Consider the following 26439-nt stretch of genomic DNA (forward strand, 5'->3'; position numbering starts at 1 on the left):
TTCTTTCACAGTACTCAAGATCCTCCATCTAAGATCACAGGTCACATGACAGGTGTGTATCCCCCCCCCCCTCCACATAACTTAATATTTCCATGAGTTTTCAGTTTTTTTGAACGCACCTTTTCCTCTTGTTTAGATTTGTGCAGTGATGAAACAGACAACTCTCCCCCTCTCCAGCTTCACACGCTCAAGGAGTTCGAACAGGTGAGAGGTTTTATTTTTACATATCATGGAGTTTCATGTGACGGACTCTTCTCCATCCCCATGATGCTGCATTTGAATGAATTATGTGCCAGATGAATACATGCTTCATGCTGCCATCTAGTGGCTTCATGGACTCACAGGAAAAAAAAGATAAAGTCAGAGATCCGTATTGAGGAAATGAGGATAGTCTAACCCAGGAATTCGCGCACATATTCCAATCATCTGGAGAGCATGTTTTAAAAATACCGTACTGAAAAGGAGAGCACCTGCGAGTGGAGAAATGTGGATGGAAAACACCCAGAACTCTCCTGGTATTTTAAAAATCTGCCTCTGGCTACTGCATGGCCCACTTTAGGTTTCCAGTGTCTGCTGCACTATTGCTGGGCATTGTAGCAGTCACATTAGAAGAGAGTATATTAAGTATTCCTTTTAATGTCTGGCAGGGTGCTGTTCAGAGCACTCAGAATATCACTGTGACAAACTCCAAGCCAAAGTCATAATTAGCATTTTAATGTTTTCTGCAGATAAAAAAAAAAGACACTGCAAATAAAATGTTATTTGCAAATGAATGTTCCCTTGCCTACACTGTTAGGTCCATAAACTGCAATTTTTGTACTTTTCCCTCTGTACTGACATGGCTAAGCAGAAGAAAATAGATATGGATTGTTTTTAATACTTGGATGCAGTCAATGACTGTCTGAAGTCTAAAACCCATGGACATCACCATATGTTGTATTTCTTCCCTGGAGATGCTCTGCTGGATCTTTACCACTGCCACTGTCAGTTGCTGCTTGCTTTCGGGTCTTTCTGCCTTCAGCTTGTACTGAATAGCTATAAAAGCATGCTCTGTACAATTGAGATCAGGTCACTGGCTTGTCCATTGATGAATATCCCATTTCTGTGCCTTGAGAATCTGTGTTGCTTTTATCCTTTTGAACTACGAAGCACTGTTTGATCAGTGTTGCAGCATTTGTCTAAATCTGAGCAGAGAGTACAGCCCCGTACACTTCACAATTCATCATGCTGCTTCTACATGGAGTCAGTTGTTGTAAACTCGCTGTATTTACATTCATGGAGACGTCTCTTGATTGTAGACCTTAAAAATTAAATACATAGAGTGTTTGACTCAGTTAGATGCTGTGAAGCTGGTCAGTGTTTTCCTTCTTTTTAAAAATATACCAGACTGATGATTTGGTCACACCTAATGTTTTTTCACTGTTTCTCTGAGAGGTTTATTTTGGTGTTTAGTCTAATCTGATGTCCTTTAGGGCTTCATATTTAAAATGACAGTGAAAAGCTATTAAATACAATTTCAGCTCTGAATCAATTTCAGATATTAAGTTCCATTCATTTGTCATGAAATAACAAGGGAAGTGGCCATGAAACTGCTTGTGAGTCAAGTGTCCAATTAGTTTTGATCCTCTGAAAATGGGCAGTTGTGTATAAAAATGTTAGCATTTCCTAAAGAGTTGTTACATATTGATTTAAAATTGATTTAAAAAGCACTGTGGTGGGGTACAGAGGTAAAACTTCAAAACATGTTTCTTTTCCAAATAATTATGGCCCTAATTGTACATTTATTTTTGCTATAATGCTATAATATTCATATGTGATTTCCCGATGCATTACTAAAGTGAAAACTGATACTAAAGAGGGGGTGATTTGTAGTATATGTTTTTCTGTCACCTTACACAAGCACAAAAAAATCGTACCCTTTTTAATGAGATAGATGGACAGTTTTGCCTTGCTTGCGTTCCTACAGGGATTTAATTTTTTTTTTAAAAGACAATCTGAAACTAAAAAGAACCCATCCAGGCCACATTACTGTCAGACCTGTTGAATTGAAACATCAGTTAAATTTAAAATGTCTGACAAAGTTTAGTAGGTTAAAAGATCTCAAAAAGCAGCAAATCACACCATGATCTAACAAAACAGCTGAGAAACAAAGTCACTGACATCTATCGGTGTGGAAAGGGTTACAAAACCATTTCTAAAGCTTTGGGACTCCGCTGAACTACAGTGAGAGATAACAGTCCGCCTTCCCAGGAATAGTCGGCCTACCAAAATTACTCCAAGAGCACGTCAGCATCAGAAATCATCTTGATGATCCCCAAGACTTTTGGGAAAATATTCTTTGGACTGATGAGACAAAAGTTGAACTTTTTGGAAGGTTTGAGTCCCATTAAAGCTGCATCAAACTAAACAGCATTTCATAAAAGGAAAATTATACCAGCGTTCAAACATGGTTGTAGTAGTGTGATGGTCGGGGGCAGCTTTGCTGCGTCAGGACTTGGATGATTTGCTGTAATTGATGTAACTATGAATCGTCTCTCTACCAGAAAATCCTAAAGGAGACTGTATGGGCCATCAGTTCATGCCCTGAAGCTCAAGCACACTTGGGTTATGCAGCAGGACAATGATGTGCAACACACCAGCCAGTCCAACTCTGAATGGACTAGAAATAATCAAACGAAGGTTTTGAAGGGACCTAGTAAAAGTCTGGACGATTGAGATGCTTTGGCATGACATTAAACAGACTGTTCAAGCTGGAAAAGCCTCCATTGTGGCTGAATTAAAAGAATTCTGCAAGTATGAGTGGGGCTAAAATTCCTCCACAGTATTGTGAGAGACTCATTGTCAGGTACCACAAATGCTTTATTGCAATTTTTGTTGCAACTAGTTTATTAGGGTTAGGGGGCGATTACTTTTGGATAGGATACCTAGGGTATGTTTGGATAGCTTAATTAAAAAATGTATTTTGTATTTATTCAGGATATCCTTGTCTAATACTGAAATTTGTTTGATGATCTGAAACATTTAAGTGTGACAAATATGCCAAAAACTATGAAAGCAGAAAGGGGACAAATAGTTTTCCACAGCACAGTACATCCCTCCATATGCATGCTACTGCAAAGTCTTGACGTAGAAGATAACAAATCAGCACAGGGAACCCATAATGTTTAACTGTTAGTGTATACCTGGTCTCACAGAAAATATGAAATGATACCAATGCAGTGAAAGTAAAATCAGACAAAAATCATCTGTATTTAAAAGAAATGGGAGAAAATTCATGTCCAGCAACACAAATTATTTCATTAAACCTTCTGACTGTTTCTGAACTGCATGTTAGAGCAATCATTTGCTCTCTTTTACTTTTTATTTGGGGTGCCAGTGCAAATAATACGGTATATCGCTCATTTGCAATGTACCCAATAATAACATCAGCAACCTAAATTCTTCTACTACTATATTCAATTAAAGAGACTGTTATAGACCATAAACCGATCCCCAGGTCCTCCACAGTATATGACATCTCAGTGCTTGTCTCTAAAAATGTGTGTTTTTGGACATGCACTGTATAAGAATAAAACCTGCTGGAGGAGCTGATAAGCCCTGTTAAAATGGGATCAGGGACCAAACAGTCACGAGAGCTGAGGTAATTTCTGAGAGAGTGTGGCCGGCACATTTACACCAAACAGCACTTCAAACAACACAGTGCAGAGTTATACATACACACTATAAATCCTATTTATTTCTCTTTGATGAAGAGTGGACACGTGTGTGTGTTTATTTATGAGGATGCAACTATATTGTGTGCAGAGTTTAAATGTAGAGGTAGATGATGTCATCCCTGATGTTACGTGGAGACTCTGCTTGGCGCCCAGCCTATCTTTGCTCTGAATTATTTAGCAACAGCATGTAACCTGACACTATAATGGACACACTCACTGAAAGCATCATGAACTAAAAATGATCTAATTGTCCTGTCTGTGTCTCTGTATTATCCAATCTTTTCACACTTGGTTTCAGCTTAGGTTTGTATTGTTAGGATATGTAGAACCCACTTTCCTTTTTCACTCTTGAGTTCAATTCTTTCAGTTTGCTTGTTTCTCTGTGGGACATTCAGGGATTCTCCACAGTGAGATTGAGGACAGCTCCCTATTAATAGCACTGTGGCTCACTGCTCCCAGGTTTCCTATTTCTTCTAACTTCTTTCCACTCACCTGCCTGTTTCACTCCCACCAGCCTCTCTCAACTTCATTCCCAGAGCTAACTGTGTAGCTATCACAGGCTATGGTAAAATCAGGGTGGGCTAATCCATCTTAAACATCATTATTAGTGTAAGAGGGGAAAAAAATGACAGCAAGCTTCCAAAAGATACAAAACAACATTAGCCTCGACATATACTCATATATGTTGCTTCCAGTCAGCCATATGTCCCATATTTGCTTTTCCTGTAGCTCACTAAAAGATCTTTAGAAAGAGCTATTTAGCTAATTATTGTTAACTGGCTTTAGCTGTTTGCTAACTTTGTTTGCACTTTAGTGCTGAAAGGAAGAATGGATTTTTCTGTTGTTGCTTTCTTTATCTGAAATGTCTCCTGCTTCTGCCACAAACTGACATTTCTAAAGCAAAACCATAAATAACAAATAAAAAATAAATTTTCTAATAATGCAAGTGGCTAAAAGGGCTAATGCTACTGCTAATTTTCCCTACTGGCTTCTACATTTATTTAACTCACCGTTAATGTTTAGGTTAAGACAATCTGTACCCTGAGTAAGATATTGAAGATGATATTTATATAGTATTTTGAAGAAAAGGAGCTTCAGAAAAACCCCAGAATTGCATATGACAGCAAAGATAAATTAAAAAATAAAGCAGGTGTCATAGAGAAATTGTCATATCCCAAATTCAGCAGCGGCGGATTTTGGCAGTGGTTTGAATCCATACAGAAAAACAATGCAGACAAAAAGAAAAGATTAGAAAGCGCCTCGCGTCTCACACCTTCCCCTCCTTTTTTTTTTTTTTTTTTACAGAGGTGTGAGATTTCCTTTCATATCACAAGTAACTGTGAGTCTTTTTCACTCCCTCCTCCCCTCCTCTCCCTTTCCTCCCATCTCCCGTGGCAGTCTGGGATTCCAGACATGTCTCCCCCCAGTAAGATAAGCTCCTGTCCCCTTCCTGTGCAGACCACAACACACCATGGAGCTCGCACGGCTGCATCTCTGACCGCCGGGCTGCAGAGTAGCCCTCTGCACTGCAAACGCCCCTGAAAACCTCAGCGTGTGTGTGTGTGCATGTGTGTGTGTGAGTGTGTTAGATTTAGTGTGTGTGAGTGATTTTGTAGATTGTGTCCTTATGGCCTGTTAGATGCAAGAATGACACTTTGTAAATACTCTTTTTTTTTGAGGAAGGCATGTCTGTCAGTTCCTGGACTCTAACAAAAGGGCATGCTTAAGAGCTGCTGTCCTTTGAAATGGACTCCTTTTCTCCATGACATGGAGAAGTTGAGGACAGCTATTCATTTCTGATCTATGATGGACATCATGTCAAGCAGTGTGGATGCGCTTTGACAGTCATGTCTAACGGTTACCGTACTTTATCACAGCACCTGAATGACCTGAAGAAGGAGAACTTCAGCCTCAAGCTCCGCATCTACTTCCTGGAGGAGAGGATCCAGCAGAAGTATGAGGAGAGCAGTGAAGATGTCTACCGCACGGTGAGTGGGACAGCTCTCTAATTATTAGGAAAGTAGTGGTAAACTGCTTGACTGGTGGTGATAGCTGATTCTATGTTTACAGTTAATTAAATGAATTCATTCATTTATCAGTCACATGTGGGGACTGTCATAAACCATTGCTTTACTGAAACACGTTTGCTGTTTGTTTATCCAGCTGTCACACAGGTTTGGTTGAGGTGATGTGACTTTACCAAGTGCGTGTTATAAGACATGGCTGCCCTGCGAAACACTAATCTCTAACTACCTCTTTTTGTAGTATTTTTAATGCAGTACATGTTTCTGGCTGGTTTGGCTGGCTTCTCTTTTCCTGTCCGGGGTGCTTCATACTGGCATTTGGGGTTTTCTGCCCATTGGTTGATTCACAGCACAGAAACACTCGGAGACATCCAAGGCTGAATAAACACGTAGAACAAAACTACAATGTCAGAAATAGCTTATAATAAAAATTAAATGACTTATGTCATGAAAAAATATTTATTGCATGTGTGAGCTGTAAGTAAAATGTTGAACCTTATTACTTTTTATTACAACTCAAAATGAAAGAGTAACACAAACGTTATCAAAAGAGATATTAAATTGACATTGAAGCTCTAGTTGTTTCAGTAATAATACTAACAATAACTTGTTTTATACAGCGGTTTTCATGACAACCTGAATCTGGATACCTTATTTTCTTTCACAAACACGGTGCATTTGTAGATACTGTAAAGGTTTATTTTTTATATGGATACATTGTAGATCTTATAGGATTTGTGTTATACTGTAATTTATTTATGTAAGTAACACATTTAACATTATATCATAGAGCATGTGTATTTTATCTATAGTTAATTTTTGTAATTACATTGCTTGTAATGACATTTATGTTTAAATCAGAGTTAGAGCTGGGCGATATAAGATTTTTTCATATCACGATATGTTTTTTTCATTTCTGGCGATAACGATATATATCACGATATAAGCCAAATAACTATATTTGTAAGATTTAAATGTGCCGTTGCTCACAAGTAAAATGTGAAATAATCAGCAGCTTGTTTTGATTTAAATATTTATTTCCCATAATAAGTTGAACAGGGTAGATGTACTTAAGGAACATGAGACTTCAGTTTCAGATAAATAAAGGCAAATATTGCAAACTACACAAAAGGCAGCCGCTAAAGCGTTTAAGTTTCAAAATAGAACAAACAAAACAGACTACTAAATTGTCAATTCCACTTAGAAACAAAATATTAATTCTAAAAATAAATCTTAGTTTGTTTTACAGAAGAATTGACTAACTTTTGTCAATATCAAATAAACTGAGAACTAAAAGCAAATTCTCAATCTCTCCTTGTTGTATAGCTTAGCTTTTCAAACAGTTTTAACAGTTACTTTAGTCTGACAAAAGCCGAATGACGAATTAGCACTTTCAGTCAGAGATTGAGCATGCACCGCTTTATTGTATTTCCAGACTTGCTTTCGGCACAATTTACAGTGCGCGCTACTCTGTTTTTTGTCAGACTTGAAATAGCCGAAATACCTTCACACTACGGAACTTCTATGGCCCTTCCATTCGACAAGCTCTCCGGCATTGGAACCATCACCTGTTTTCTCTTCGGTAACCTTCGCTCACGCTCTCGGTTGATTTTTCTGTAGTCGGCAAACTCATTTCCTTCATTACCCGGGCTGCACGGCTGCAAAATGTGCGCCTTGGCGCTTGTGCTGTACGTAACAAGTCACGTGACGTGACACTGCGACTGTGATTGGTTCGGCTCTGCGCTTCTTAATTTGGATTGGCTGTTCTTTTTTTTTTTTTCTTTTTTTTTTTAAGAGGACAAGAGAGATGAGGCCTATCGCAATAGTTTAATTTTTCTATTGAGAAAAAGTTATTTTGCAATACATATCGTTATCGTTTTATCGCCCAGCTCTAATCAGAGTATAAGATACAAAGATCTGGCAAGACACTCCATATGTAAAACAAATGCTTAATTTCTTTTCTATTTGCCTTCCATTTGGATGCTCATATTGCATCTCAAATTTATTTGATCCTTTCTCTCTAAGTGGTGCAAAACAATATGCCGTATACACTAATTAAAATAATTTGTGTTTGGAACAGAGTAGTATTGATTTAGATTGATAGCTTCTGTACTGGAATCAGTAGTTTTTTGATAAGTGAATTGATTCAAAATTTGAAAATGCCAATTTTGATTTACATTTGCAATTGATTGTGTAAATTGCATAACCATAATTTTATGCAAGAGCCTGATTTTACTGGAATTTAGGAGTAAAATAAATAATCAAATAAACTAAATTAAATTTTCAAAAATCAGCCAACAGTATATCTTCAGACATTCTTGAAATATGGACTATATTAAAAAGTAAAAGGATGGAGTCATAGTTTTCACACTTTCCAGAGAAAGTGAAGTTGTTCAGATTGCTTTAACTGTATTTGCATGATCCCTGGCTTGATTAATAAAATATTAACACGACAGCACCAACATTATATAATACTCCCACAGACTAGGTTATTGAAGTCTGCTAAGATTCTGTGCTACTTTAAGGGGAGACCATCTCTGGAAATGGTTTTAAAGTTGCTTTTGTCCCAAGCAAAACATTTTTTATACAGAGTGTAACTGTGAGAGCACAAAATAGAAGATACAGTCCACAACTAGTTAACATATAAAAGGTAGGAAGGGATCCAGACAGATGATCCTCCACCAAAAACCCATAACCAGTTGTGCAGTTTTAAAGATCGTGCTCCACCTTTTAAATTTATTTACATTTAGTTTTAGTTTAATCTTGACAAACAGACAGACACAAGTGTAGCTAGAATCATAAAGCTAAATATAGTATCAGAAAAGTATTGTTAGAGTGTTGGTACTGCAAGTCACCTGTTACAGTGTCAGTAGTTGGAGTAACGAATGCTTGGTTTTAAATCAGTGCTATAATCACTAATTAATTTTAAGATCAACAAAATATACAGAATAGATTAAAATATTAGATTTTTAAATAGATTGATTGACAGTGAGAAGTCTCTGCTTATCTGAGCAAAGCAAAAAACTCACAGATGTAAGTAATAATTAGTTGCAGATCTAAAAACAATGGTCTTTCTCATAGAGTCTCTATGTGGATGTTGTTTCTGTGAACATGCTGCTTTGCTTTGCTTCTAAATGTGTTCTCTGCTTCCATCTCTGCATGCAAAGTGTGCACCTACAGTAAGGTGACCCAGTTCAGCTGTTGTCTGTTTGCAAAAGCCAGCCGGCGTCTCTTCATCACTTTCGTCCTCCCCTGGTTCTAATTCCTTTCTGATCACCACCGACTCTTTGATATGAGAAATTAATGGCTGCTTAATCCAGCCAAACAAGACCTGAGCACTGGTCCTCTTATCCTCCACTATTACTGCATACCATCAGTGATTGGGTAAACTCGATCCCATGTTGTACAGACATGCAGCTGGAGTTTAATCCGTGTGCCTCACAGGCCCCACTCTATGTGACTAAAGGCTAATCAGTCAAAGCACTTTTTATTTGGAGACTAAATCTTTGTTCTGTGGATGCTATCCGACCTGAGCTGCTCGTGTTGAATATCATGACAGAGTGATAATGTTCCCATCTTTCCTCTGAAGCATCTCTGTGTAATACAGTACAGGCTGGCGTGTTAGTCCCGGGTACATAGTGATCTCTCTGAGAGCCCAAGAATCTCTATTTATAGAGCCGGCTTCAGTGCACTGATTTATTTATCACATGTGTCATCGTAACACGTGCTTGTATGTTTCACTTTTAGTCACATTTTAAACCTATTTGAGAAACATAGTGTGGTTTAAATATGTAATAATGTGTTTAATTGTTTCTTCAAATGTTCAGTTTGAGTCCTTACTATTTTATATGGTAAAGTAAAGAAAAAAAGGGTTTTATGCTTAAAGTTAAATGAACCAAGAATGGATGAGTTTAAAGCAGCCAGAAAACCCTAAATATTTACCATTGTTTGAGAGAGCCAGGTCAGCTCTGTCAACAGAATGGCTAGCAGCACAGCATTCCCACACAGAGGTACCTATACACCTGTACATCACAGCCTGTGAAATAGCTTAGCACCTTGTAACTGTCCCAAGTACATGATTACAATAATTAGTAGGAAAACATGGCACATGTGATAGTCTGATATAGGATTCTAGTTTCTCAACTGGACTGCAGGAAAGTCAGTTCAGCACCTGGAATCTTCTCCTTTGAAGCCATGCTGTTGTAATAGATGTGGTATCCAGTTTGTCTTGCTGAAATATGCAAGACCTTCCCGAAAAAGACTTGGATGGGAGTTCATGCGATCTAAACCTTTATAAAGATGCAAGCTTTTGAATTGAGCATTGACACCAAGCCAGACGGTCCCTCTCCTCTTTATTCCAGAGGAGAGGGACAAAACAGAATTTTTGGAAAACAGAGCAGTTTTCCGTCCATTAGCAGATGGCTGCCCATCCCTGCTTCTGCTGAAGGTTTCTTCCTGTTAAAAGGGAGATTTTCCTTCCCACTGTTGCCAGTGCTTGCTCAAAGGGGGTCGTTTGATTGTTGGGGTTTGCTCGGTGTTATTAAAGGATCTCTACTTTAAAATATAAACTGCCTTGAGGCGAGCATTTCTGGATCATGTTGACATGTGGCTTCTTCTTTGCATGATAGAGCTTTAACCAGCACTGTGGATGGCACGGTGAACTGTGTTCACAGACACTGATTTTGGAAAGTGTTCCTGAGTCTATGCAGTGATTTCCATGACAGAATCACTTGTTTTTTAAATGCAGACCTTTTTGATGTCTGTGTCCCAACTTTTTTGAAAAATGCTGCTGCCATCAACCTCAATTATCTGATATTCTTCATAGTAAAATGTTGCAGTTTAAACATGGGTGGTAAAACTGGGTTGTAAAAACGTAGGTGGGTTTATAAGGTACATGTTAACATTTGGATTTTAAAACATTAATTTCTCTAGTTTTCATCAAGCTATTTGCACTGCGATGTCAAATATGTTCTTAAAATCCACAAAGATGTCCAGAGTCTTTAGTTTGGAACAGTGTGGAACTTCGGGAAGTTATTGAAAGACCCTTAAAATTAGAATAGAATACAATAGAATAGCCCTTTATTGTCATTGTACATCTACATTGAAATGATGGATTTCTAAAGAAATTACTCATCTAAAAAGCTGTTGTCAGTATCATTAATGTTATCGATGCTACCAAACCATGTAAATCTTTGGTATCAGTTATAACAGGATGAGCAGGATAATCATTCCAAGAACTGAAGCTGAGTGATGATATGTGATAGCACATCACTATTAGCTGATCACTCCCCATGATACAGGTGTGTTCAATTTCTGTGTGGTGAGCCTGTCAAGGTTCGAAGTGCAGCCATCCCCCTCCCCTTAGTTAAAAGTGGACGTGTTGCTGAGGGCCGTCAGGCCAGGAGAGGCCAAAGTAGCAGGTGCACGGTGATGGGTGACTATATATAGAGCTGTTTGCGAGACAGTTCCTGTAAATGTTGTTGTCTCATGCACACGCACACACAAACACAAACATGCACACACGGGAATACATGTTTGCTATTATCAGAGTCTTTAGACAGGCTTCATATCATCAGGAATATGGAAACCATTTATCACATATTTATTGCATTTGTTAAAGCTGCTGTTGCATGACTTAGTAACATTAGTTGAAAAAGGTTGTTTATCATAAGACATTACGCTGAACAATGGCAAATCTAAAAGGTATATCTACAGTCTTTATAGAGTTTTATTTTAAAACTTAAACATAGAAATATAGAAAACCCAGCTTGTTGTAGAGGTTTTTTTTACAGATAGTCATGGATTTGTTTACATTAAACAAACTTTAAAAAAAACACTCTTTTTATTGTTATTTTTTTCTTACTGCTGATATGATACACTGAACACTGAAACTCATTTAGTCCACACAGTATTTCTGCCTCTGTGGGGTCATTATTGTCACTGTCAATGGTTCTGCTCATTAGTTTCTTCATAAATCAATTATTCATTTCCTTTATATTTCAGAAACAATGAAAAATTATTCATCACACTTTCCTGCAGTCCAGGTTTATTTCATCAATTGTCTTCAGGCTACTGCATAGCCAGTATAAAAGATAGATGTAGTGACATCATCCACTGGTTTCTGAAGTTTCAAGATGAGCGTTTCCACTGTCGCTGACTTGGTTTCAAAAAACTGGATTCAATGGGGACTGATTGACTTAATTTTGTATTTAAAATGACCCAAAACAAGTGACCGAGTCCGTGAACTCATCAGTAAAGTGTTTACTGAAGTCAGCTCAGAAACCTGTTTTCCCAAAGACTTCCAATGGCCTGGAAACCCTCTTAAGGCTTTTTGTCAATTTTCGACCAACATTTCATTGAGTTGACCTTGAAGACTTTAATGTGAGCCAAATTTTCATGGATTGTTAACATGATCCGACTCTACACCACTACAAAGTTTGATCAATTCATTGAAATATTTTCAAGCTATTGTGTTTACAGACAGAATGACCCCACACATGACGTCCAGGGAAGAGGTAATAATTGTTATTTTAGATATTCAATCAGTTTTCTTTTGATCAGTAATTTGATAGTCAACTAATACTTGCAGCTCTACAGCTGCAGAGCCCTGCGGATTTAAGCACTCATAGTTCATGAATATTGGTTAGTTTCAGGGTGATTGATTTTGGTTTTGCGAGTATTTCTGGATACTCTTAACAGGAGAACTCTCTAACAGCAAAGAGGAAAAGGTCAACACACATGCTGGAAGGGGGAATAAAACTGAACATTTAAATTGCTCAGTACCAACCACTGAGAGCTGCATTTGTTCAGCCTGCAGCGGACAGACAGAGACAGACAGATAATCCGTCCTCTCTCGCTTTGCTGAGGTCAGAATGGAAAGAACGATCCCCACGATTAAATTGTCAGTCCTCTAACTCCGTGTGAGAGCTCCGATTGGCACCTAAAATGTCCCCTGTGGACCTCAGCAGGTAAACAAACTGTGGAGTTCAGCTTTTGGCCACAGCAAGCGAGTATCTGAGCTGCTCTGAATTCTCCAGCTCTAAATATACCAGCCGTGACAGCTCGGTCAGATGCTCCGCACAACACCCAAGAAGCCTTGATTCACTCAGCAGGGACGGGGCAATTACAGCCTGACGGGGAGATGTAATGGTTAAGGACACTGAACAAGGACCAAGACAAATGAGTGCTAAATATGTGACAGAGATTTACACAAACAGCAAATCAAACGCAGAGAGAGTGATGAAAACTTAAAAGCTTTTCCACATTTTATCAGATATATATACCCATTCTGCACAAAAGGATGAGCCATATGTATTGCCTAATTTATTGTCTAACCACCTGTGGTTTGTGAACTCATAAAGTTTTGCATTTTGGCTCTAGCCATTTTCTTTGGATCCTAAAGTTACCATATTTGGAACAGAGTGTGCTAAAGCTAGCAAGCTTGGGTAATAAACATAATTTTACAGACTAAAGACAGTTGAAGAGGCTTAGAAGCAATAACAGGGTGAATATTAGTCAAGGAACCACAACTGTTTTTTGTTTTCACCACGCCGTAAATAAGAATCTAAAAAATGTCACATGTTTTGCTGTAGGTATCACGGTTACGGCAACTGAGGCCACATGAGAAGGGTTTATTTATTCATTCATTGTATTAGTAGATTAACAATAATGAAGCTTCAATTCAATTTTTTATTACTGATGAAAGATTTCACATTATTTAGTTTTTATTCTTTATGCCTCACACGTTTTATTTTTAAGAGAAGGCGGAGGAGATGGTGCACCGAGGAATGAGCTTGTTGTAAGATAACACGATGTGTTAACTGATTATTTCAATGCTCTTCATCTGTTGCAGAACATCGAGCTGAAGGTGGAAGTAGAGAGCTTGAAGCAGGAGCTTCAGGAGAAACAGGACCTTTTGGACAAAGCCCTGTAAGTCCACAAATATTCATCAGAATTAGTTGTTATTGATGTACAATAAGGTAAATACTAGTAACAGATTATAACAATTAGGCAATGCCAATTGGAAACTAAAGATCAATAACAATCTAACTGAAATATTGTTCAGACATGTTCTGTGATTATTGATAATCTATATTGCATTTCTTCTTCTGTGGTCTTTTCTTTGATAAGTTCACTGATGTACACGTTACCACAGCACTTGGTTAACTTTCTTTTCTGATTTGGCTTTCATGAGGTGGTGTTTTTCGTTTGGAGTGTGTTCTTGCTGGATATTAACTGTAATGCTCTACATCAGGGGTCCCCAATCCCAGTCCACGAGGGCCGGTGTCCCTGCAGGTTTTAGATGTGTCCTTGATCCAACACAGCTGATTTAAATGGATAAATTACCTTCTCAACATGTCTTGAAGTTCTCCAGAGGCCTGGTAATGAACTAATCATGTGATTCAGGTGTGTTGACCCAGGGTGAGATCTAAAACCTGCAGGGACACCGGCCCTCGTGGACTGGGATTGGGGACCCCTGCTCTACATGGTCCTGTCTTAACTATGGTAACACTTCATATGACTAAAAGCTCATATGCCATGCAGCTGCTGGTAGACACACACACACACACAAACAGACACAGTAAGCCTAAGTGTAGATCATTAACCTTTGAATCTGTGTTCTCAATTTGTGACCACTTTATTTTGTGTCCCTGTGGAATTAAACAATTAAAGAACTGAAGGTTGGGATTTTGCTGGGATATGATGAGATTAAATAGTGGTGTAAGAGTAACGTTTAAAGCATGGGTGTCAAACATAGGGTTAAGGGGCCATCAGCATGACAAAGACCCCAATCCTGTCACGGCTGAGCAGCCATTGTGTTAGTGGAGTGGACCCAAGTGCAGACACAGAAGGAGATGGAACTGAATCTTAACAAAAGACAAGCTTTTTATTTGGCTAAAAGCATGAATACAAAACAAGGCAAAAATGAACAGGAACAAAACTAAAACCTAAACTGGGAAAAGCTAGGCTGTACAAAACTATGACACGTGAAACATGATTCTGAGCAGGTGTATGAGAGTAACTATGACAAGAAAAACTGTGAACATAACCTGACCAAAATCATGAGGTACCTGGGATCCAACATGACATCAGGAAAGGACAACAGACACACTGACAGAGCGAGCCAGAGGACTTAAATACACAAGAGGGAAATGAGGGAAGTGGAAACACCTGGGGAGACACAGCTGACACAAATAATCATGACCCAACAGGGAAAAGTAAAACTAAGCACACTGAACATAGAAACAAGACTTTCAAAATAAAACAGGAAGCATGGAGAGACATGAATTGGGACACGCAAGCTTGACACAAGAGACAGAGGGAGCGAGAGAGGAAGAGGGACACAGAGGAGAGAGACACAAGGGGAAGCTACATAGACGAGGAAGAATAGAAAAAACATAAACCAGACTAAAACTCAACCAAGACAAACCAGTAATAATACTAGAACTTAACTCTACCTCAACTTAAGAATAGCACATGAATATTAACATAACAAATCAACAATACAAAATAGCACAAAACGCTGGGTCAGAGACCCAGCACCTGACAAATCCAGTGTGAAAGAAAGCATAAATTTTGGAATTTTGACTACACTTTAATAGGTTTTGCTCTTGGTAAAGATTTCTCAAATGGCCTTTTATACATAGTAATTAAGGATCAGATGAACAGTTGGGAGAAAATGGGAGAAATGGGAGAAAAGTTCCTGTTTTTTCAGTATCTACTATAGGATTTTAATGTTTTTACTATGGGTCAGACAGTAGGAAAAAAAATAGGGCATTTTCTGTGAATTAACAAAAGCATTTTGTTTTATAATTAGAGGACATTCTGGGGAATGAGCTTCCTGAACTTTTCCCTGTAACTTTACACATTTATTTCTTAGAGAGAACAAAAAACCATGCACATCCTCCTCATCCTATGGGGCAGGTGCAGAGCCCAAAAAATGGGACAAAGGAAAAACAGAGTGCACAACTCCAGAGTACTAATTTATTGCATGGAGCAGCTTTTCGAGCACACCTGCTCTTCATCAGACATGAAACACCAACAATAGTATTGTTTGTCCTATATAAGAACTGATTTTTGATTGGATGTAATGGGTCATGTGACCATTCACAGGTGATTTACAAGGGTGCTGTTTGGTGTTTCATTGTCTGATGAAGAACAGGTGCGAATCTGGAGTTCTGCAGCGTGTGCATTCTTTTTCTCAGAGTCACGCTGACAGATTTCTTTAATTTGCTGCAGTAGAATTTTTTTATTATCATGTAGAAAAACTGAGGCATACTTGTGTATTTTTTAAACATTATTTTGTCTGGTTGTACAGTATATGTTGCAACAGTTTTATGGTAGTTTAAATAGTTTACATTGTTGACCCACCAAGATTATAAAAGTGGGATGCGTGGGCTGTCTGAACAGCATGAATGTCCACTTGACATAAAGGACACTTGTCCATGAGACACTTACGTTGCTCAGATGGGTTCAGAATATCCCAGTTATCTGAGCTGCTGCATGTGGTGGATAAAGTTAAAAATGTATGTAGACAGGGTCCAGAAGAGGACTCGTGGCGTCAGGGCGTCGTGTGCCATTCTGGGAGCAGGAATTCTGGGATACCGCTGTTGACTCACTAAGTGATATAGAGAGAGTCTTGCACAGCTGGAGTCCAAACGTTGCATGACACACCAAATGTGCTGGCACAGAAATATAAAGAATCAGGGCGTGTGTGAGAAATTTCAGATTAAAGTTTAAATTGTTCACGTTTGGTGCACGTTTACCTTCAGCTGAGTGTGTCAGTGAGTATTTTATCGCACACATCTGCAGGTAACAGCAGGTACAGCAAATTTAAATCTTTATGATACAAGCCTCTAGTTAACGGTGAAAGTCCAGGCTACTAATAAACGGGATAAAATTCTGCTTTTCATGCACAACCCTACAAATATCAACCCTTTTATATTATGAGATCATCCCTTCTATGACAATAAACGCCACGGGTGGTGTGCTTACTTAATCTCTGCTATTAGTGGAAGGGGGTAAGGAAATCCCATGAGCACTGTAGCAGACAGAAAACCTATGACATCATATTATGTCTTGGCTCTCACTAATATCTCCATCATGCTCTAAAAATGACACCCCCCGGACAACATTTAGATCTGTGTGTAAACTGCTGCTGGGGTTTTAAATCCCTTATTAAATAAGCTGCTACTCAATTCAAAGTGTAAGATTAGATATTTTATTAGGCCCACATGTTTTTGCATGATAACATTTATAATGTATGTTGACTGTGTTACCATTGCAGGAGAGGGATGACTTGGATGTACCCTGCATTTTACCCTATGACAATTTATTCAGTTTATTTTGACCAGATCCAAATGACCTGGTTATTGGATTCCAAACCTCACATACAGTGGGCTATCTGCTATCTGATTAATTTTGTGATTAGACTGCGATGTCCTTTTCTTCTTCAGCACAACAGCAGAGAGCCTGACCAATCACAATGAGGCAGAGCTACAGAGACGGTGTCAAGAGAGACAGCAGGAAATTGACCACATGCAGCAGGTGCTTGAGGCAAAGATTCAGCTCCTGCAGGAGGTTGGTCTGCTGCTGTAATACTGACACTTGGGGATACTCAGTGCCAAATCTTCCCAAATATTAACTGCTTTGGTGCATGTTTCTTTCAGGAGGCCCAGCTGGCTCGCAGCGAGGCCGAGCGAATGGCCTCGCTGGCTGGATCACAATCCCATGCGTCCCTCCTCTCCTTAGATGCTGCGATGGAGGAAATCCCAGAGGATGAAAGGCCTCCAAATATCCTGTCACCATCTAACAACAAAGACAGGTAAGAAACTACTCAGTTCTGGAGAACATCAGAAGAAATCAATCCTTCTATGTCACTGACTGGTCCTCTTTCTGCTTTCAGGTTGATAGAGGAGCTAACTAAAGAGCTTCGCACTAAGGAGGTCTGCATCACTGAGCTGTGTGGAGAGAAGACAACACTCACACTCAGGGTGGAAGAGCTGGAGGGACAAGTTCAGGAGCTATCTAACTCTCTGCTGCAGAAGGACAAGGATGTTGAGGTACATATGACTTAAATTTTACATCAAAAACCTTCTGAAGCCAGGTCTTAAATTTCTTACTGAAATTAAAGGAACACTTTGAAGACACATCACATCTCAGTGGGAGAAAAAACATGCTAGATATCTATCATGATCTGGATTGGGTAATGTGTAAAGAATGAAAAGATGCCATGATGGAAAAGATGATGGAAATGAAAATTATTAACCTCCAGAGGGCTGATTTCAAAGACACTGTGGAAAAGTGAAAAAATGATGTGACAGGCTTGCACATTTTGCTAAATTTCATTACGACAACTCAAAGTGTTACTCAGTAGTTTGTTTGACCCCCAAGTGGTTGTATGCGTGCCTGACAACATCAGGACATGCTCCTAATGAGATGACAGGTGGTGTCTGTGGGGCATCTCGACCCAGATCTGCACCAAAGCGTCACTGAGCTCCTGGGCAGTCTGAAGTGCAACCTTGCACTGTCATATGGACCAAAGCATAATGTCCCAGAGGTGGTCTACTGGATTTAGCTCACGTGAGTGTGGGGGCCAGTCAAGTCCTACATCTTCCAGGGACTACCTGCATGCCCTCACCACATGAGGCAGGGAATTGTCGTCGGGAATTGACTGCACCAGCATAGGGCCTGACAATGGGTACAAGGATTTCATCAATACCTAATGGCAGTCAGGGGCTGTTGCCTAGCCTGTAGAGGTCTGAGCATCCCTCCATGGATATGCCTCCCCAGACCATCAGATCCAACATTATCTGACACTATGCTCAATGTTACAGGCAGCATAATGTTCTCCATAGTTTCTGCAGATCCTTTCATGTCTGTTACGTGTGCTCAGGATGAATCTGCTCTCATCTCTGAAAAGCAAAGGTCATCAATGGCAAATAGTAATTGGGGGTCCATGGTGCTGGGGAGTGGGCACAAGGCCACTAGATGACGTTGGGCCCTCGGGCCACCCTCATTAAGTCTGTTTAGGATTGTTTGGTCAGATAGAGTCACACCAGTGGCCTGCTAGAAGTCTTTTTGTAGCTCTGACAGTGCTCATCCCGTTTCTCCTTGCACAAAGGAGCAGATATCAGTCCTGCTGATCGGTTAAAGACCTACAGCCCTGTCCAGCTCTCCTAGAATAACTGTATATCTCCTGCATGCTCCTGAGACTGTGGTGAGAGACACAGCAAACCTTCCATCCTGGAGGTGTCCAGGTATCGCATTATGTTACTGACTTTAGCCAATGCAACAATGCAAAACTAGTGATAAATGTCAGAAAAGATGAGGAGAGAAAACAAATGTCAGTGGCCTCCACCTGTAAAATCATTTGGGGGGGGGGGGTCTCATATTTGTCCCTCTAGTGCAATTATTGTTAATTTCATTAAGACCAAAGGAAATGAAACTGCTTAATAACTGAGTTGATGATTTATGCTGATTAAAATGTGTTCCTTCATTGTATTTTATTTTATTTTTTTATTTATTTTTTGAGCAGTATATTATATATTATATTATAATGGACCCTGAAGTGCATGTGTGAAATGCAAAACCATGGACACTTTATATAAGCCGTCTAATGTTACTGCATTCCTCTGGACCACCGTGTCTCCTCTGGCCAGTCTAGAAAGAATCCTTAAAGCAACATATGTTCATGCCTCAGCTATATTTTATCAGCTATTCATGTAGGTCGCAAGAGCTGCTGCATACATCAAATAACACTTAAACACATGGATATGATTAAAACAGTGTCACAAATACAAAAGAACACAACATAGAAATATATTAGATACAAAATTCTCCTTTTTTTCTCTGTGTATTCCTGCCTTCCATAAATTTTGGCTGGAGCTATTAGTTTTTTCACTCGATAATTTTAACCTCTCTTTTCTTTTACACAGTTCTATCAGGAGGAACTTGGTCAAGAGAGGCTGCGCATCGAGCAGGAGATGCAGGTATGTGGATTTTAGTATTTAAACGGTGCTGGATCATTAGCTTTCAGCTGTTATGTTCTTTCCAAAGTGTGAGAGCGGTTTCACACAGTAGACTGAGTGAAGAATATTTTGATAGACTCTGCCTCCTTATGGACAAGTGACACATTGCATAGATATGACGAGCACAGACACACAGCTAAATTATTTGTAGGTAACAAGAAATGATCTGTAGTATTTAAGAATTTTTACAGTGTGTACAGTGCATTTTTATTTATGTCACATGAGTGTGTTTGTGGTATAGGACCAGATTTTGCCCGATTTTATCACTGAAAAGCAAGACATCCTCATAACCAAGCTCAAGCTCTTAACAGTATCATGAGAAAAAATAAGTAAAATACTCTGAAACTGAGCTGAAACTACATTGGTGTAGTCCAACCTTTTTTTGTTTTTTTAAATATATATATGTATATTTAAAGCTAACAAAGAAAGAAAGGGACCACGAGGCAGAAAAAAGAAAACTATTTTGCTTTTTAAGGCTGTAATATATAGTGTATTGCTTAAGGATTCTAGCGGTAGTGAGAGCCATCTTACTCGGGGCTTATCTCATCACGAGAAGTGCCAGAATCTCATTACATTTACAGGCTTCAGCTGCAGTGACATCCTCAAGGGCATACTACTCTCCTGATGCATGGTGAAACTACGAATGGAGAGGGACTATTACTTAAACAGCAACTCACTGTAACCTGGACAGAATCTCTACCCTGTTGAGTAGAGATCTTGTAGGGATTAATACTTGAGAACACAGTGTGCGTTTAGCCAAATTGAACCTGTGCAGCAGTGCTTCTCTGTATTTGAATGTGTCAGCATTTGCTGCAAACATATTTGTTGTCAGGCGGGTTTTGTTTTCAGGGAGCCTGTGCAGGCGTTTTAACTTGTAAATCATTTCTGAATGAAGGATGCAAATGTACTTGTTAGGCAGGCTCTCTGTTCAGATTTCAGACGGGACACACGTATGGGTAAAAGCATGTGTGTATGAGTGAGTGTGTGCCTCGGTCAGTGTGCAGTGAAAAGAAAAAAAAGGCTGAGGCAGCAATGGCAGCTGTGCTATGGCAAAGCATTTAGTTACTAAGGTAACAGTGGAATTTGCATATGATCAGCAGCCCTCTGAGTGTGGTACGTGGTATATATGAAAATTGTTGGCTGGATTCAGACTGCTCATGTGTTTAAAAGCTGATATTTTCATTTTTATGAGGCTGTTTGATTTTATAAGTACAGTATATATGCGCAACTGTGTATAATACATGCTATATATATTATATGCCTCTTCCGTATTGCTGAATTGGTTTCTAAATCAGTGGAAGAAACTGTTGTTGTGTGTTCTTACCACAGCTTTGTTTACATGTCCTCACAAACATCAGAAGAGAGCATGCAAGAATGAATGTAACTGGGTTTGTGTGTGTGTGTGTGTGTGTGTGTGTGTGTGTGTGTGTGTGTGTGTGCGTGCACATTCCCATGAGGAGCCATCCTTCACGTACGTGTGTGCATGCAGGCGTCTCACTGGTTAGCAGTTTAGCAGCTCTGGTTTCAGCCAAGCTATCGATAGGTCAGATTGACCTTTGAGTGCTCGGCGACCTCACCATCAGGTTGTGTTGTTTCAGACAGACACCCACCATAAGAGCTCATAATTAGCTCCCCGGACACCACAGACACTTAGCCAATAATTGTCTGCCGAGAAGAGCTGGCTGGACATGAATATAATCTGAAACCTTGTAACATATTTATTTCCAGGATCTCTTTGTCAGGAATAACATGCGTCAGTGTAGACCTTTGAAGCAGTTAAACAGCGAGACGTTTCATAGCAGTTATGAGCATTAGAGTTCTCATTAAATTTGAAAGAAAAAAATCTTCGGTTGCATCCTTCTCACATATGGCTTTCTGTAGCTAAACCTAATTTTAGAGAAAATGACTCAGGTTCAGTAATTAGTCTTCACAAAACCAGCAATCAAAGACTTTGAAGCAGACATTAGTAAGGATTTCCAGTCTCATTCTCTGCTCTGACGCAGTACGGCTGCTTTCAGAGAGAAAAATGGTACACAGCAGGCTTCACACTGCATATATCTGCTTGGAACTCACAGTGTGACCATCTGTTTGTGCACCCTCGGGCAAACAAAAATCATAGCCGCTGCAGAGCTGAACTTACACAGTCAAATGCAGGATAAAGCTCTGGTTGTTTGGTCATTACAGTCCAACCATTGTTGAAATATCAGCACCATGGCAACAGAAAATAATTGTAATAATATTGTGCTGGTCTAATGAGGACACTATTTACAGACTAAAGCCACCATGGCAATCGTGTTATAATCATATAATGATGTTTGATACGTTTGTTAATAGCAGGACAGTTAATTGTGTTTTTAAGCGTGTCAGTGTCAGTGTCAGTATCTACTATTATTATTATTATTATTACCATTATTATTATTATTATTATTATTATTATTATTTTATTATTAATTAATAAATTATTAATTTAGTTAATGACAGTTGTTCATGGAAGCAAATCCTGCGGAGTTATAAACCTGTAAAAAATATAACAATAACTAACAATTTGATTTCTGATAAGCAACTCTATTAAGAGTTTATTTTCATATGCAGCATCGCTGCCTCATTGCAACACAGGTGTTTTTTGTTAACTGCATTTATTGATTAGTATGTGATATCTTCTATTTTTACTCTGCAGAGCGTCTGCCTGACAACTGAAGGAATAAAGGTCAGGAAGGGGACTCTGGAAGAAACAGAGCTTACATTTATTAACCTCGGAGGTCTTTTCTGTAGTTTATAATTACGTGTAGTGGTCTTGTTAATTCTAAATTATTAATGCTTAAAGAAATGTACAATAGTTTTGCTGTGTGTGTGTGTGTGTGTGTGTGTGAGAGAGAGAGAGAGAGAGAGAGATGGGCTGTGTCATAATATTTATGAATGTCTGAAGTGATTTGAGTCCCCAGGTTGACTTGCCTTTGCTGATAATTCAACTGGTTATTAGATAATAATACATTTTATTTTATGAAATGCAGCTGTTTAATATAAATGTGTGCACTGTTGTTCTTTTTCATTCATCCTCAATAAAAGCCCACTTTAAGGGTTAGCATGCGACCACGCTAATACAGCTAATGTGAATTGTATAAAACAAATATAACTTATTCTTGGAGACGTTTAATTTTATAGATTAGCGTCATGCTACTGGGCTTTTCACCTGTTCAGTCAGGCGGACGGAGCTTAGCAAACCGGGTAGGAGGAAGTAGCAGACTCCCGGGGGAGCGACTCTCTTTCCTGTTTACAAATGAACACAAAATAGAGGAGATGTTATATAGACCTGAATTTAAATATGCGTTTTAAAAGGAAAGTGTCTATGTTTTGAACCGATATCTCAGCGGGAGTTAAACTGCGAGCATCCCTGAACGTCTTCACCGGGCTTCTCAACCCCCCCTCGTTTTCCCTGAATGGTGCGCTCCGCGCTGCAGGTCTGGTTCGGGCAGGCGCTTCGTTATCTGACTGGAGGACATCCGACTGGAGTCTGGTGTGTCGTATCTCTGCTTGTAGCTGCTGTAACAGCTCTGAGATGAACAGACAGCCTTTGTTTGGGACACAGACGCCGCCGGAAGAGTCAGAGGATCGTCCTCGGACGCCTGTTACTGCTCGGTGTGCGCGTACTGGGCAGTAGCTTCCCGGTCATGATGAACCTGTCGTCGTTCGGAGCGGCTCGCGCCTCCGTGATGGTGCAGAGGCACGTGCGGCTGTGTTGGGAAATGCGAGATACGATGTTTGGTTTTTTTTGACAGCGTGAGGACACTTTAAAGATAAATACTGCGTCTGATTCACGAGACATTACCTGACCAGTGTGCGCCATTGCGATTCACCTGCCCCTCCATCAGATGAACGGGGATCCTGGATGTCTTTGGATCATAGCTACAGTATAAACTGATCTTACAAGCTCTTTTTTGTCTACCTCATTTAATTTATCATGGACTTTGAAGTCATCACATGGACTCAGGGAATGAGGAGCATTACACTGTCCTGTTTATGTTATTGACATCAGTGCTTGCTCTGAAGCTGGACATTGTGCTCTTCTTGCTGTTTATAAAGCAGCGCAGTCATTCTGAGGATCCATCTATCCTCACATCCTCATGTTAGAGTAAATAAGATGTTCTGCCCCTCCCTGATAACTATAATACTGTGTAATGTTTGATCTCAAGATGAAGGAGGTGTGTCGTATTTGTGGACGGGAACTCTGTGGCAACCAGCGAAAATGGATCTTCCATCCTGCTGCCAAACTCAACCTGCACGTGCTGCTCTCTTATGCTGTGGGGCGGGAGCTGACCCGGGACGGCAGAGGAGAGTTTGCCTGCTCCAAGTGCACCTTCATGCTGGACCGCATGTACCGCTTCGACACAGTCATCGCCCGTGTGGAGGCCCTGTCCATCGAGAGGTTGCAGCGGCTTCTGCAGGAGAAGCATCGACTGAGGCAGTGCATCAGCGGGCTCTATCGGAAAACAAATTCAGACGAAGGGGCTGTAACATTAAGTGGAAGTGATGACGGACCAGGGGATGGGATGGTGGATATTTCAGGGCTAACTCATGCAAAGTATTGTGCCCTGCTCCAGGAGGATCTCGTCTACTCTTTGTATGAGTCCTGGGCAGATGACAGCCTGGACTGCCACCATCACCACCATCCTCAATGTCCTGCTGCTCCAGGGTCAGAGGTTACAGTTGCAGGCTCACAACGGTGTGCGCCCAGCACTCCCAGAAGGTGCCGGGGATGTTCTTATTGGCGGGTGGCAGACTCTGATTATGAAGCTGTCTGTAAGGTGCCCAGAAAGTTGGCCCGGAGTATTTCTTGTGGGCCATCAACCAGATATTCAGCCAGTGTGGTTGGGGGAAGTTTGACTGGAGGTGGTGCAGGTGGAGAAGGAGAGAGGAAATATGTGGAAGATTCAGAAGACATCCCCTCCTCTCAGACTCTAGTTCCTGGATCTCAGGACCCCTCGAGGACCTCAGATAGTGATCGCACTCTAGCTGGCCGAGCCAGCTCAAGCCCCTCTATAGCATCCCTGGAGGCAGCTGAGGAATATATTCAGCCTGGAGCCATAACAGATGGACCCCTGAGCTCTCCAGTGGATGCAATAGAAGACCAGATATCTGACTCCCTCTCTGAGGAGCACATGGGAGCTCCACTTGGCCAGGCCTCTCCTAGACGCACTTTCTCTCTAGCCCTCTCTTTGCTGCAAAGCTGTGCTGTTTATCGGCCAGTCCGGAGCACAAAAGGGAGCAAGCTCCCAGTCTTGCTCCGACGAAGCTCCAGCAACGGGGGCACAAGGTTGTCCTTTACCGATCCCATGATAGGAATGCCTTATGGAAGCCCAAACGGAGAGAGACACAGTCACATGCCAACACCTGAGCTGGAGACCCCTCTGATCAGAGTGGACACTGGGCTGGATCAGGATCTGAACCTGGCAGACATGGAGAAATTATTTGAAGATTTGTACAAAGAGTATCCTCCTCCTCCTCCCCATCAGGTACAAAACCTTGATAGGAATGGGGATGTCGGTGAAAAGAAGAATTTCATTACTGCAGAGCGACGGCGCTTGGTTCAGTAATGAAGTTGGCCTTTGATGAGCAAACTTGCTACATCTGCAGTAACCTGCCTGAACCAGCCCGACAGGCTCTGATGTTTGACAGCGTGGCCTGCCCACAAAACCATTATCACCACATTTTAGCTTAACTATCCACATAATCCAGCTACACACAGCCTCTGCAGTTAGCTTTCACCCCAAAGGACCTGAGCTTCAGTAGCGTGCGGCCATGTTTAGTTGTGTGGTAACACTATACATTACCCAAGCAGTCAGGTGTGGGTAGCATGGCCTAATTAGCTAGTCTGTGTGCGTGAGTGTGCACACACAAAGAACTAATGACGAAGCAAAGCATGGCACATTAGCATATTTTAGTATTAATATCTGTGTTCTTCCAGCCTTTAATTTGTTACTGCTTATCTAATTTAGTCTTTATGATAAAGCTGAGTGTTTGCAGTGATGATACATGAACACAGCCTTTAGACAGATGAGTCTTGCAGTTTTTCCAGCCTTGCAAAACAAGATTTTCCGCTCCAATATGTAAAGATAAATGTGTGTGGATGAGTTTTTGTGTGTGCTATAGTTAAAAAAAAGTAATTTCTCTTACTCCTTTGTAATACCTTGTAGGGGGTTTGGATTTGTCTGAAGCCTGTGTTTTTCCCTTACTATGAGCATGTGATCGCCGAGCGGGGAGTGCTCAGTGAATTAGGTTAGATATGGGGAGACGTTAAGACAAAGTGACTCCACTACTGCCCTATTTTCACTCAGAGCCCTTGAGGCAAAGTGATCCACGCGATGTCAGACCACTCTGTCATCTCATTACTGGTTGGCTACTAAAGTCCCACTATTTCATTATAATATTACCTTTATATCTTAATGTGAAAAAAGAAGCTTTACCTTATAACATTTCTTGATTTAACTCCGAACTGCATCACCCAAATGGCAAACACATAGTGATATTCTTCCTGTAATGAAAGTTGAAATGATTTATATGTTGGTTATGTTTGTATGTATGTAGCAGGAGCACAGAGCACTTTGGGTGAACTCACTCATGCATGCAGATGCTCATAAACCACTCGAGTGGTTCTTTCCTTGTCATAGCGCA

General features: G+C 40.2%; 1 protein-coding gene across 9 annotated transcripts in view; it reads left to right on the forward strand.

Moving 5' to 3' along the window:
- LOC100703940 (myomegalin) overlaps positions 1-26439 on the forward strand; it is a 48135-nt gene that overhangs the window by 1515 nt on the left and 20181 nt on the right. For 4 of the 9 annotated variants that reach the window (XM_005476184.4, XM_005476189.4, XM_005476187.4 and 1 more), the window contains exon 1: positions 23219-25280. In XM_005476184.4, coding sequence (XP_005476241.1) covers positions 23946-25280 — 1335 coding nt within the window. In that variant the 5' untranslated portion in view covers positions 23219-23945. Of the gene's footprint in view, positions 1-11; positions 53-136; positions 205-5593; positions 5705-13592; positions 13670-17196; positions 17321-17409; positions 17565-17645; positions 17803-19677; positions 19732-23217; positions 25281-26439 lie in introns of those variants that run through there. The other 5 variants (XM_005476185.4, XM_005476186.4, XM_005476191.4 and 2 more) reach the window with 4 other exon arrangements.

This window comes from Oreochromis niloticus, linkage group LG18 (genome assembly GCF_001858045.2).
Source record: "Oreochromis niloticus isolate F11D_XX linkage group LG18, O_niloticus_UMD_NMBU, whole genome shotgun sequence".
Classification (NCBI taxonomy): Eukaryota; Metazoa; Chordata; class Actinopteri; order Cichliformes; family Cichlidae; genus Oreochromis; species Oreochromis niloticus.